Source organism: Varroa destructor, unplaced genomic scaffold (genome assembly GCF_002443255.2).
Source record: "Varroa destructor unplaced genomic scaffold, Vdes_3.0 BEIS01000002.1, whole genome shotgun sequence".
NCBI classification, from domain to species: domain Eukaryota; kingdom Metazoa; phylum Arthropoda; class Arachnida; order Mesostigmata; family Varroidae; genus Varroa; species Varroa destructor.
In genome coordinates, this window is record NW_019211455.1 from 36,007,613 (window position 1) to 36,021,765 (window position 14,153).

The 14,153-nt window shown below is 38.1% G+C and overlaps 1 protein-coding gene across 5 annotated transcripts; it reads right to left on the reverse strand.

Moving 5' to 3' along the window:
• Positions 1–1,364: 1,364 nt before the first annotated feature.
• Positions 1,365–13,003, reverse strand: LOC111245886 (mitochondrial 2-oxodicarboxylate carrier). 5 transcript variants are annotated; one of them, XM_086979684.1, is made up of 4 exons: positions 12,862–13,001; positions 8,863–9,101; positions 5,677–5,939; positions 1,365–4,515 (listed from the first exon to the last, which is right to left on the reverse strand). In XM_086979684.1, the coding sequence occupies exons 3-4, from the start codon at positions 5,909–5,911 to the stop codon at positions 3,830–3,832; spliced, it is 921 nt and encodes a 306-aa protein (XP_086835810.1). In that variant the 5' UTR covers positions 5,912–5,939; positions 8,863–9,101; positions 12,862–13,001; the 3' UTR covers positions 1,365–3,829. The 5 variants fall into 5 exon arrangements, with proteins under 5 accessions (XP_086835810.1, XP_086835809.1, XP_022650572.1 ...); XM_086979683.1 differs by having other exon boundaries at positions 8,863–9,214; XM_022794837.2 differs by lacking the exon at positions 8,863–9,101 and having other exon boundaries at positions 5,677–5,935; positions 12,862–13,003.
• Between the last annotated feature and the right edge of the window lie 1,150 nt (positions 13,004–14,153).

Consider the following 14,153-nt stretch of genomic DNA (forward strand, 5'->3'; position numbering starts at 1 on the left):
AAGGGGAAAATCTACAGTGCTTTGTTAGGAGAAAGAAAACGATATAGCGGGAGACAATTCATTTTAATCTAGATGAAATAATTCTATTAACAAAAAAAGTTAAGGCATCTGTGAGTAGAGTCCGAGTCCAGCAAGGCTATCGCGTCATTGTATTCTACCAGGTACTAAGCTGTTTTAGAAAAGACTGTTATTGCTTCTGGGGCGCTTGGCGACAATTTACAGGAATAGGGAACTTCCACTAGTGCTGTGAAAAAGCGGTTGTGCTTTTAAAATGTGGAATAAATATATCATTTATTCGTTATAACAAACATGTGTTATCGGCTAACAATCTAATGGTAACGTTAGGGGCGTCGTTGCCGGCTTGAAAATAGGATTAACATATAAAAAGTCGGAAATAATTCCCTAATCTATACCCTTTGAGAAAAGGGCAAAGGCGGTTTTACCTTTTTGAAGTGAATTTGATAGAATCCGGTCGATAATTAGCAAAAAAATACTAACAACATGTGTTAGTAGTGCCCGCGTATGAAAAAATATTGAGAACGATATAATAATAAAGACAATCAAAGCCCTTGGCCATATAAACCACTAAGCATTGCGGCGTTAATTATATAAGACCTTATATGGACCCGTAAAACGTCTGGCGACCGGTCAAAAAATTCCAGATTTAGAACTAGTATATATACTTTATTTTTTAAAAGGTAGGTTCTTCGCACAGAATCATTGCTGTCCCATATAGCTTTACCACTGTCTCACATGACCCTATTTTGTGGGCTAGATATTTTTCTTTTTCTTTTCTCCAAACTTAATGCGGAAATGTGAGTCCCATTGGAAAGACACCTTCTCTCCCTGCGAAAAGTTGTTCCCAGTGATTGTGTAAAGTAAATTTTGTCTAAGTTGCTCCACTGTGTTTCTTAAATTTGTTAAACTGCAATAGATATGAGACTAATGTAAAATCTAAGGTTCAACATCATTCAGTCAAGAGTTGTTTGCAACTGTTTATATTAATCACAGATAACTGAAGAAGCTTCCGTCTAATATACAATTGAAAATATAGCCTCTATATCAGATTCTACGAGGCCCGCTTCTCGGTTGAAAGCAACAACCAATAAGAACTGTCCATCTAGCCACTATATATATTCGTATGTGGCCGAAACTTAAGATACGTATTCGGAACCTTTCACACAAGCGTATGGTAGTATCAACGCTTTACGTTGTACGTACCACGATTAGCGCATCAAACGTCGAACGATAGGAAAAAGACGGTAAACATGGTATTTCGTTTTACCAAAATATTACTTCTTGTCTGCTTCCCAAAAAGAAACTGGAATTTACCTGTGTATTTTATCGAGAAAAGCAGAAGTCACTTATTCACATCATATGCTTTATTAAGAAATTATAATATATATAATATTGTATATATTTTTTCACTCTTGACCCTAAGGCCTGAACTTACCGTTGTTGCACACATTACAGACGTATATATATATACATATATATATATATATATATATATATATATATATATATATATATATATATATAGTCATCTAGCCAATTTACAGATTTTTTATTATAGGATAAAAAGGTTTCCTATTTCGTGTACAGTTCGTAGATGTTCCATCATCGGTTGTTTTGAAGTGGAAGCGGATTGGTGCCGTTACAAACCTCTAAGTAAGAAAATAACCAAGTTGTTAATTGTGATTTCGTATATATTTATATTTCTTAAGCTTTTGTAATATATATTAACGTACTTCATTAGAATACATCAGGTTATATCAATGTCGCCTATTTAATTGTGGAAGACTGTAGAAATAAGCAAATTTATTTGCGTTTTCTGACAACGATCGGATTCACTAAATAACGTTTTAAAATTCTGAATATTGATGTCACCTATGCGGCTACATCTCAGTCATTGCGAATACTATATGATATATCATTTCCTTGAACTAGCGATATCCGATTATTACGGAACTGCTATCATCATGACCATGGTCGACTTAGGGTTTATTTTCGTGTTTTCTTTTGTTTATGAAAATATGATTTTCAATCCATTTTATTTTTCTTAATACCTCAGTTCACATGTTCATAATGTAAATGTCATATACTGTAAAAAAAATTGTATAAGATCTTCTGAAGCTTTTGAATACGATTTCACAATGAATTGCACAATCGGATCCTACTTATAAGCCTTCTTTACGTGTAGAGAAAATCGGTCGCCATATTGGTGTGTGCACTTAGTCACACTGTTTTCGTCTCCTTCTCCCTCTGTACAATATGTCATATTGAACAAAAGGAGCCAGTCTGCTATTATCGAATTAAAAAGTTCTTTACCATCTAAGGTTCTTCTTTAATCAGTCAATGAATCCTGTCAATCAGGCAACTTAATCCAACCCGTTGTCGAGCATACAAAAAATCGCCAGTCAACTTAAGTCGCCAGAATTTACATTAAAGTTAACAGAATTAAAATTTATGGAAAATTAAGTAACTGTCATTTTGTAGTTTATTATTATAAACAACAAAATGACACTTATTTAATTTTAAAAATGACATTGCAGTTCTTAATATTGCCATCGGCACGATGTGCAATCATGCAACATCTGTTCTAGTTAGCGTAACACGTGCCTAGACGATGATAGCACCAATTAATTACAATCGTGTCTTTCCTGGATGTATGAGAGCTAGAAAGATCAAAATACAATAATAGTGAACACAATTAAATTATCAGTGAGAACAGGAAATCATCCAGAAAATGACTAATCATACTGCGGTATTCGCAAAAAAATGCCTATCAAGTACGGATCCACAGTTCATGGTGCAGATGAAGCCAGGGACACACTAGTCACAACTAGATCGTTCATTCATTCTTGTCATCTTCTGTTGCGTAAACACTGTCTTCTGCTCGTTAGGTAAGGTATCCTTCCAAAAAAAGTACGAAAGACTAATTTCCATTTTATATAGCGTCTTTTCCTAAATAAGTAATACTGCACCTGAAAGGCAGGTGTTTTGATAGAAAGACATCCATTAGAGAGAGCTGACCGGAATGTTACTGTTCGTGTAAATCCCATATCCTCACTTCAGTTTCCTCAACTGACACATAGCGTAAACAAAATACAGGTGATGGTGAACGTAGCCTTACAACCTAGAAAATAGACCTCAGAAAGGCACTGTTAAAAGTAGTCCAGCGTATTTATAGTCTTACTGTAACGGTACATTCACATATGGTAAAAAGCCCTTCGTATACGAGACAAGCAATCTTGAGAATCGAGATACACATTTGAATACTAAAAAGTCTGCTTTGGAGGTGGAAAAGTTATTATTGAGCTTGGCCGCATGCCAATAATGGTCCATTCTTCCAAGTGCAAAAACACAGTTTATCCCGAACAAAGCCAACAACTATTTCATCTTTTTTGCGAACGTTATGCCCTATTCTTCCCATTTTGATCATTTCAAATGTAAGGCTACTTTCATTCACAAACGTAGGACCACTTTCACCAATCCCTTCGGTTAACTCTATGTGCATTGATTAGCTGAGTGTTCAGCCGTGTGCCGGTTAGCTAACCCATCCACATGCAAGATAACCAACCGAACGCTTCTAGCAAGCGCCGGGCACTAACAATGTGGCCCTCGACTGAGCGAGGTACCTTCGCTAGAAAAGTGGAATGTCCTTTCATTCAACTCAAGATTGCGTTTCATTATCCCATTAAACCAAAAACAGGACCAGCCGGCTTTTCTGGGAACTAATATACGACATTTTTTTTTCAAAGAGATGATTACAATGGTATCACCACATGTGTATGTTTCATGTTGGCGTGACACTATTTATTTCAATTTAATTATATGGGGGCCATTTATGCTCGAGGAATTCCCGCATATGCTCGTAGACAACAAGCATGACAGCTCCACCTGGACCAAGCCTTAACACCTTAGGCACGAGGCCTTTATATAATGCACGGAAGCCTTCCTCTCGATAAACAAGGCCCACACTTTGCAAACATCCCTTGTACTTGGTATCGGGAATATGACCTGTACTCTGAATGCGACTTTTGGCCACATCAAATGGAATGTTGAAGCATGACGCCAGTGTTCCGGCTGTGAAGCCTGTCAGAATACGCAGTGCAAGTGTTGCAGCTTCATTGTCTGTCTTCGGTAAAACATCCTTTACCGAAAAGTAAAAGCCGAAGTAAACCATGTTAAAGGCGCCGTTGCGCATCATGGTGGACGTCAGACCGAGATTGAGACCCCTCAAGCCCAAACCACCCTCTCGATGAATCCTCCGCGCAACTTGGTAGGTCGTCATTTGATCGGATACTTTACTCTTATCGGTTTGCAGGCGCACCTTTACCACTTCGAAGGGATTAACAAACACCGCTTCAGTAAGTCCAGCGAATAAACCAGCCATTGACAACGAAACCGGAGTGTCCTTCGTACCATACCGAAACACCTTCTTATATTGCTCGAATGTGAAGAATTTCACGGCTCTCTTCGGCGTCTCGGCCAGAATCGGCGGGAATATACCTTTAGACGGAAAAAAACGAGACAAACGTTTAAGACGAGTATTTCATTAAAGAATATGTACTGAGTGTACAGAATGCTTCATGACAATTTGAGCCGAAAAATTACATCTGATTTAAATAAACTCATTGCTAAACGAGTACATAATCATTAACTGTCAATCATGAATACATATTAATACAAATAGTACACAATATAGTTGTGCGAATAACATTAAGGTAATCCACATACTAAAAACCATGCACGTGAGTGCACATGAAAATTCGTGTTTAAGGTTCTCTGCATTCTAAAACGTAGTAACATCATTTGTCTGATGTAATGGCAAAAAAGAGTACATGTGTCTCCAAATCTGTGAGAGAAGCTCAATAGATAAACGCAGAGTTTTATTTTTCTGAAAAAATCGTGGCAAATATTGCCTGCCCAAGCACTGCCCCTACTCTGAATACGTAAAAATGTTACACAAACCGTCAGGAGAAAGAAAGTTCACGGCTAATATATGTTAACGTTGATGCCAGCTGATCTTTGTTATGTACATCATCTATGTTATGCACATCATCTATGTTATGTACATTTATGTTATGCATATCTATGTTATGCATATCTATGTTATGCATGTTATACATAGGCTAACAGTGGTCAGACAACGTTCTCATTCTGGAGCTGCCGTTCCAACTTCTACTGAAGCTTATCTGCACGTTAATACTCATAATCGTCGTATGTCAACGGAACTAAAGAAATGGTGCGATCACAGGCTTTATATGTCAGGGTATCGAACAGAAGCATATAGTTTCGTGGACTTCATTATTTAAATTTAAAGAAACTGGACAGTATCATAGTATACCACTAGACAAAATATTGGAAAAATTTGGCATTTAAGTGCTTCAAAAGACAGTAGACACTCGTTAACTAGTACGTTCCTATAAGTCACGATTTAATTTATTATTAGCTATTTCGAAATTTTTTAATAACTTCAAGTCCTTAGTATGTCACCATTATGCTCAAGAACGACGCTATACTAGAGTCTGCAAATACTTTTAATGTGGACTGGGAATATGGCGCCAGTACGGAATGTTCGTGTGATGGTCGTATTAATAGCAAAACAACACAAAATTGTATTTGCCAGTTTGCATGTGTACCCTTAAAAATACAAACAAACAGGCTAACCTTTATAGATAGAGAAAAACCCTTCGCTGCGTATCATACGACGAAAGCAATCGGCGATGCTTCGATAGCGTTCTGGATCACTTACACTGCTCTGAACCTGAAAACGCGTTTTCACTACATCGAGTGGGTGCATAAGACAGATTTCAACAAAGCCCGCTGATCCACCGGAGGCGATTTGGATAGACGCCTCACGGCCAACCTTCTTCATCTTGGAAGCTGCTCTTTCGTCTGCCATCTTGAAATTTATCCAGCGAGCAAGCTACCTGGAAAATACACCGAATAAGTATTAAAGGTTATAACGGAGTGGATAGAACTACAGCTTATGCTCCTTCTTTATTCAACGATTTATTTTGAAGTTGCCGTAATCTGGGAGGAATCATTTTATAAAGAGTGAGTCAGCGACGTATGTTCTTTTTTCCTATTAAAGCGTTGAGAACACCATGGGGATCCACTGCTGCGGTTCGGTAAATTACTTTACCAGTAAAGTTTATTTAAACAGGTGCGCCTGTTGGTGCACAATTTTGGATTAATAACTCACCAGCTTAGCTGCAGCAAATAATAGTTACCTAATAAATTTTTTATCATTTGACTAGGCACGTACCGACAAGTAGACTAAAGCTAATTAAATATTCATAACTACTTCTAATACTTTGAGACGCTTTTAATTTCTTTGGGTATCACGGTTTTCTAAACCTATTACGCTCTTTTGCGCAGTTTGCTGAATCTGAACAACATTGCTGTTGTGTGCTCGGCCTATCGATTCTAATGTAGGTATAAAAAACTTCGAGCTTTATGGGCGTCTTTTGTTCTCTGTGGTGTCCTCGTTTGCAAATGGAAGTTGTATTAGATGAGAGCGTCTATATATATATATATATATATAGCGAAACATGTCACATATTAGGTATGTAATGTGCTGAAATTACATACCATGATAGCTCTCTACAACGCTAAAAACACAATTTTTGAAGTGGTAATTAACATTTTTGCATAGATTGTTTTAAATAGTAAGTACAGAATGATATGATGAGTTGTGGCTTATAGTACCGTATCATTAGGAGCATACTCCAATATACTGTTAATTCGGCTATATGTATACGCCCCCTTTTTTGTAAATAAAAATATCTTTAAAGATCAAATAAAGATATTTTAAGACAAATTATTTACTATACAGCAGGTATTCCACGCCTTTTTATAACTCGATAAATATATGAAAAAAGCAATAATTCAGTTCTACGCCCGAAATGTTCAGCTTCACTAGTGGATAATCTATAGTAAGATTCCGACATCTTAACGGCGATGACTTAGGTACAATGCATATAGTTCAATCGGCCAGCTAACGGTGGTAAACAGACAGGACGGTTTAGCCAATGGAGAAATTCGTACTGATGTTATTCGATCTATCTCGGTATCTTCGCCTTGAAGCATAGCGCTTCTTTCACACAGCATGCTTACCTTCTATGATAATCAAACTACGAGCTGGAGGACTCTGCGATTCACTTTAGCCGACGTTACCGTTTTTGGCCAGCCGAGGACCGGCAAAATTTCGTCTATCACCTGCTCGCGCGTCACTGGATCGAACGAGCAGCGCTCTCATCTCTACGTTCTACAGTTTTGTGCTGCACAGTTTGCAGCATCTGCTGCAATCGCCCCTAAAGGCAAGGAACGACGTTGTGTACAAACTGGATACACAGCACCCACGGAAGCAGCATCAGTGGGGCCAAGAATATAAGAAGACCGTAATCACTGGTCCTTTTTCTCTTTTTTGTACAAGTTATCTTGTTCATTGTTGGAGATATCGTGGTTCGTATCGGCCGCAGCATGCTAAAGCTGTTCTTTCCTTCAAGGGTCAATGATCCATTTTACTCCCTGGCTCCGAAGAGCGCAGTAGTTTTGGCATTGCGAAGCATTTCGTGCTCCGCCACTAAACTGGTGCCAATAGTAAACAAACGTTTATTACGTTTGCAGTTATGCGCATGTAGTAATAATATGCACGCCCATAATGCAATATGGAACCAATATTAGCTTACCCATTCATGTTGATATAATAGTGAAAATTGTAATTCATGCTCTATAGGGAGCTTATAATGCTTACATGCAGTTGTTGAAAGCATATTAAAGCATCTACAAAGCATATTTAGTTACCAGACTCTTGTTAGTGATGCGTTCTCTACGGTTGTAGGTTCCAATAAAGTTGTCAACTATAAAAGGTTTAAACGGAAAGACCTGTTGAGGAAGACGACTTTTTCGATTGCCCATTTAAGATGGTCAAACTTTAACATTGCAGTATGTAGCACGAAATAGGAACGCTCAAAATGACTATATACCTAATAATTCCATGAAATCTCTAAAATGTCGCTACGATCATCTTAGTTTTATTTTCACCGCCAGCTAGACAAAATATGAATAAGGTATTTTAACAGGTGCATTTTAACTTTTCCCGAGAAACTTGCAGGTTCATTAACGTTTGCTATGTGTTGTATGTTAAATACCTTACGTTCTAAACTATTAGTAGTATTCGTAAAACTACATACTTGTAAAATGAACAAAATGAGAACTATGTGACAAAAACCAAGAACCTTTGAACAAACGTGAACAAACTGCTACGTTTACAAATCTCACTCAACTACACCACAATAAATAGTACACTAGAAATTTATTCAAATCAACCTGTTGTTGAACTCTTCCGACAACTCTTATTCGTATTTTCTGTGAACCATTGTTTTCGTTGTCGTAAGGACTTACATATTCAAATGTCCCGAAAACCCGCGCGAATATGCACCATGCAGCAACTACGTGGGCATCAACACCCTTGCAAAGTTTTGCAATTTTAAACTTTGTAGCTTATCGTCTTCCGCCAGCAAATCAATTCTTTGTTTTGTCAGAGTAATTATAGTAATTATTGTAGAATAGTTCTATTAAATATTGTGCAGAATTTTCCTGAATTAAGAAATATGTAGATACGAGCTATCATAGAACATAGTAGACACGAACTATCATAGAACATAGTGTAAACTGTAAGAGCGATATTAGCACAAAGTGTACATATAGATGAATAGAAAACGTAGCTAGCCATAACAACCATGTTGTCTGGTAATTATCTTTCGAGAAATTCGTCTTTTTACTAAGAACAGCTATTATTATAAAAATTATAAATACTCGAGAACAGATCTCACGAAAAAAACACACTCAGCAACATTTTGCTCTTCGACGAAAATCCTTGACCGAAGTGCAGCCAATCGAAGAGTTTGAAGAAACTCCTGCTGCTTTTTCATCTACAGCGGTCGATTCAGTGTGAAGTTCTGCGCAGATACTTTATGAACTAGGACTGATCCATGCGATGTATCGACAGGCCAACAGCCGTTCACGGATAAGCTGGACGCGACCCGGACGTAGTTGATACTTCGGTTAACGAGAGCCAGAGAAGCCTATGAGCGAAAGGTGACGGTATAATCTCACTGAACACAATGTAGGTCACCAAAACTTTTGATTTTTTATCCACTCAGAAGAGAAAGGCAAATTAAACTGGAAACCAACACACCTAAAATATACCAGGAAGGAATCCGCAAGTAAGGCAGATATATCAGTATAGCTATACGAAGGCGAAGTACAGGAGCGTAGCTCTTTGAAAAGATAACTAAAGTAAACAGTGCAACTTTAGTTCTTCAAACAGACTGGTTAATTGACGGATCCTTTAAAAAGCTACGCGAATTTTTGAGGTTTTTCGAGATACTCTACTATTCATTGAAGAATCCATTCATCGATCACCCAAATGCCGTTTTGGTACACGTTTTTTTTTGTATACAGTGTTTGCTCTTCCTCCAAGGGCGTCACAACATAGGCCTACTACTATATAGATACCGACCACGAAAATATTTAAAAAAAAATTACAAAGTTAATTTTTTCCTTAGTGCAAAATCTGAAAAACAGTTTACTTTTTTTATAGAAAAGATGTCCTTGTTGCCTATGAATCAATAATAAATTTAAACAAACAAACAACATAATTCGCTGAATAACACACAATCATCGATGCCAACTGAGCAGTCTACTCGAGTGACCTTCATCACAATTTGACTTTCTTTCAAGGAAGAGGGGACTTCTGTATATCACAGCAATCAATAAGATGACACAAATAGAATATTGGACGGCATATAAGTAACATTTTGGAAACATTACCTTGAATGGCTTTTTTAGATGTCAAAATTTCACTCAGAAACCCTTATGCTTCTCCGAGATAACAGTACTGTCCAATATATTTGAGTAGTAATTCATTCAGTGACTTCATCACTGAATATTACTGTGGAAAAAAGCGTAATATCCATTTTCAAAGCTTACAGTTAGTAAAAGTGTCTATGAAGCAAACAATATATATATATATATATATATATATATATATATATAGTTAATTTAAAATCTCAAGATAACTATTTTTTTGACACGTCTTTTTGTAACAGATATGCACTTCCACTTTCTGAAAACAAACACTGTTCGCTCGCGTATCGTCACTCGGCCTTTCAACAGATGGATTGTGCAACAGTAGGCCATGTAAGTAGTTGTACCCTTGATAGTCCAATGGGTAAAGAATTCCTGCTAATCTTAAGGACACTTTGTGGTCTAGGTTCGAACTCGAGCAGCGACAGATTTCGTTTCGTACTGAGAGCCAGCCTAACGGCGATACAGGACTAACAACTCGAAACATAGAAGCCATGCAGATTTGAGAAATTCCAGTGATTTAACGAAAATTAGTCCCATCTTGGAACTACAGCTGCGGAGGCACTTCGCCATATAACATATGCTTTCTTGTAACAACAGTGACCCATTCATGCATTGAATTGTGACGTGTAACGGTAAATGGATTCTTTATAGCAGTTGCAAACGGTCACTTAAATGAGTTGATGTAAGTGAACCTGCACAACATATTTCAAAAAGGCAAATGTGTAGCTGAAAAAGCTTATCCACTACAGCTAAGTTTTAATTTGTCGATTATGGCTTAGGTGTACCATCACGAATTAGTCACATTATGCGCCCAAAATTAGTAAATAGAGGTAAACCTATTTCTACTGCGCAACAGGGCTCGACCTCACACCGCGAAAATCGCGGTGAGAAAAACGTAGAAGCTAAACTTTGATATTATAATTTGTTTCAAAATTACGACAACGTCTATTAACAGAGACTATTCAATGTTAAATTAATTTTTCAGGACATTGTGAACTTTTGTACTTTACAGTTCTACAGTAGCAAAATATACAAATAACGAAAAGCCACAAATGATTATTATAAAGCATACTTGTATGAGAAAAAAGAAATAGCTTCTGAACAGTATCCAGAGTTCTTCATATTACGTTTCCTACATAAACGCTGTAATATACACGCTTGGCTCATTTTTTCGATTCCCACCCGAATCATATACGTTACAAGCAGCTTCCTTAATGTTTGAGTGTGCAGACAGGGCTGGCTACACGGCTACACCCGTAAAGCTGATGATGCCTCACATCCATCATCAGCTTTATGGGTGTGAACCTAAACGAGGAATCTAACTACAACTGAGCGAAAGAGAAGCTGCGTGTCTCTAGTTTATACGTAAAATTAAGGCCGAAAAGAATGATAGAAAGGGTAAAACAACAAAACTTGTAGGCCGTCAATGCTTAAGGCTCTCCGTAAAGTCCAATTCCATTTATATTATAAAACTATATATATTATATATATTATATAACACATAAGAAACCAAGTATATGCAATTTCTAATCATGTTAAATGCTTTGAGTTCAAGATGATTATAATAAAAAAAAAAAGATGATCTCTTGAACGAAGAAGCCATCCTATTTACATGCGTCATGCTATACAAAATTATTTCTCTAGCTTTATGTTCTTTTATTTTATTATTTTATACATTGTTAATAGGAATTCTATAGCCGCAAAGATCAAAGGCACAAAGAAGTAGCCATACGAAAACCTTAATACCTAAATGAGCTTAGACAGCTCCCTTGCTATATTGATTTATGCTTGCGAACTTATAAGCAGTATTGAAACCAGAATAATTTACCTTTGCCCTTCTTAACTTATCATTGGGGTTTACGACATCGAGATACTTTAAACCTTGTGATGCTATCAGCAGCTAAAATATATTGTCCCTTTATGAAATATTCTCTCATATAAAAATAAGATTCTTTATAACGTCAAGATATTCCTTTTAGTCATATTCAAACGTGTCTAAAAGCGTCTTCTGGTCCAACAATACACTTCTGCTAATTGGTGTTCAATGTAATTCAATGGTTCGTCGACCGGCAAAGTGTTTCAAATAGAAGACTACTAGACTGTTCTTTGTGTAAAACGATTTTCAACCACAACTTTTGACAGCGATTTAAATGTTCTATTAGACATCGTAAGAAAACTTCCAAAAGAAAATTAATATTTGCTTTCGGAACGCTGAAAATATCTAGATCTAGAAGACAGTAGTTATGAGTACTAAATAGCATTTGGATGTTGTGGCGTTGTAAAAAAATATTTTTTGACAAATAGAATCTCGACCCCGGCAGCATGCTTTATTGGTTACATGATCGAGTTCACTGTCAATAGACGACACAAAGATAACATAATAACAAGTTTCTCACTTTAATGTATCAAACAGAAATGGACTCCAAAGTGATGTTTCTCAGTGTTGCACGCATGTTCTACTACCCGCGGGTGGGCAACGTTATAAGCATGTCGTAACACGTACATATATGTACCTACCACGTATATGTTTATATGGCAAGGTATGCTTACACATATTACTATATATATATATATATATATATATATATAGTTATGTGATATAGCACACTAGTTATTCATTCGCAAAGTAGCGTTAGTGGTATCATGATGCCGCAGAACGACTGTGAATCGTTCTTGTAGTATGTGCATTATGACTCTTTTTTATATTTTGCGATGTTATTCATTTCCTCTTTCAGCGGCCACGTCGCAGACAAGCTTGATATTAGACAGAAATCACGATTGGCCACTGCTCTGTCACTGCTGCCATAACGTATGAGGTCTTATAGATTTAATCCAAAAAAATTTTTATGATAGAATGCAGAGTAAATTGATTGTCAAAGAACAGCGTTACCTTCATTTTCTCTTTTAGAATAATCTTAACCTATTTTTCGGCAAGAGTCGGTATTGTTGTTGTTGTTTGCGCCGTTCACTTACCCGTACTAGCTTCGCGCGCCTCTTGGTTTCTGCTTCGTTTTTTGTGACTTCGTCAAGACTCGCTTGTTTTTCTGTAGAGCACAGTGCTTCTCTTGTTATTATTGACGCTGTCGATTTTTGTTTCTATGCTGTTTCGGTTATGGTAACGGCGACGGCAACGAAGTTGGAAATCGTGACACTGAGGGGGAGTTGTGCCTCTGTCGTTAACCCGTCGATCGGCCCGTAGTAATGCTCATACTAGGTTCAAACAGTTATTGAATAACAAAAAAGGTTTTAGATAACCGTGTCTTCTATCTGAACGAGCCTGTCCACTCGCGTCTGTTCGTTCTCCAGTTTGTCACTCGATCGCTTGAGGATCTGCCCGCCTGCCTGTCTGTCTATTGATCGGTCTGTTTGTCCGTTCAGTCCTTAAATCTTCCGTAGGCGCGCTACTGTCGTTGTATCGACTCGCCACATATGCTGATCACAGTAGATAGCAGCCGCGCCACGGCTGTCGCGGGAGCCGCTCTTGTAGCCAACAGCAGCAGCGACATTCAGTTCGGAATGCTTTGCTGACTGTCGCTATTCCTCCGGCCGCCCGACAACGCTGGCAGTCCTTGACGTTGACGCTTAGCTATGTGTGGGTGCGCCCATTAGTGGTAAGTGCGCAAGGCCGCAACACATCAGCACCACACCCGTCGTAGACTAGAGGAATATACAGGAATCAGGCACTGACAGCCTGCAGCAACGGCAGCAATAAGACGGTTCGTAGGTTTCGATAGCTTGGCCACACACTCGCTCACTTCACAGCACCACGCAAATGCACCGAAAACTACAACGTCAACGACTGGCAGATGAAAGAACGAACGTATACTCCTCCACTCCGTCGTTCTTTCACTCGAAAGGAGGACGTTTGACGTTGTCGAACGGCTCTGCTTCCTACCTCCAAATGATGTTGCTGCTGCAAATACGGCGGCTTCAGCTTTAACTGAGACTACTCCAAAAGATGCTGCAAATTGAGCCCCAGCTTGGACAATCACCGATTAGTGAGGAGTTGGTTTTTCCGAGCAATTATCGCTCAGATGCTTCCTATAAATTAACCCGTGTCAGCAACTACGACAATGCTTGCGACTGTTCGACGGTTGTGATGCTAACTGCAATGACGACGGCCACAGCGTTAGCTGCATCCAGGTGACGGTTACAGTCCCAGCGAAACTGGGGACACCCACACTTACCATGATTTCTTTCAGTCAGTGTTGAAATATGAGAATTCATGGGAAAACGTGACTGACAAACGGACGAACGCACGGCGA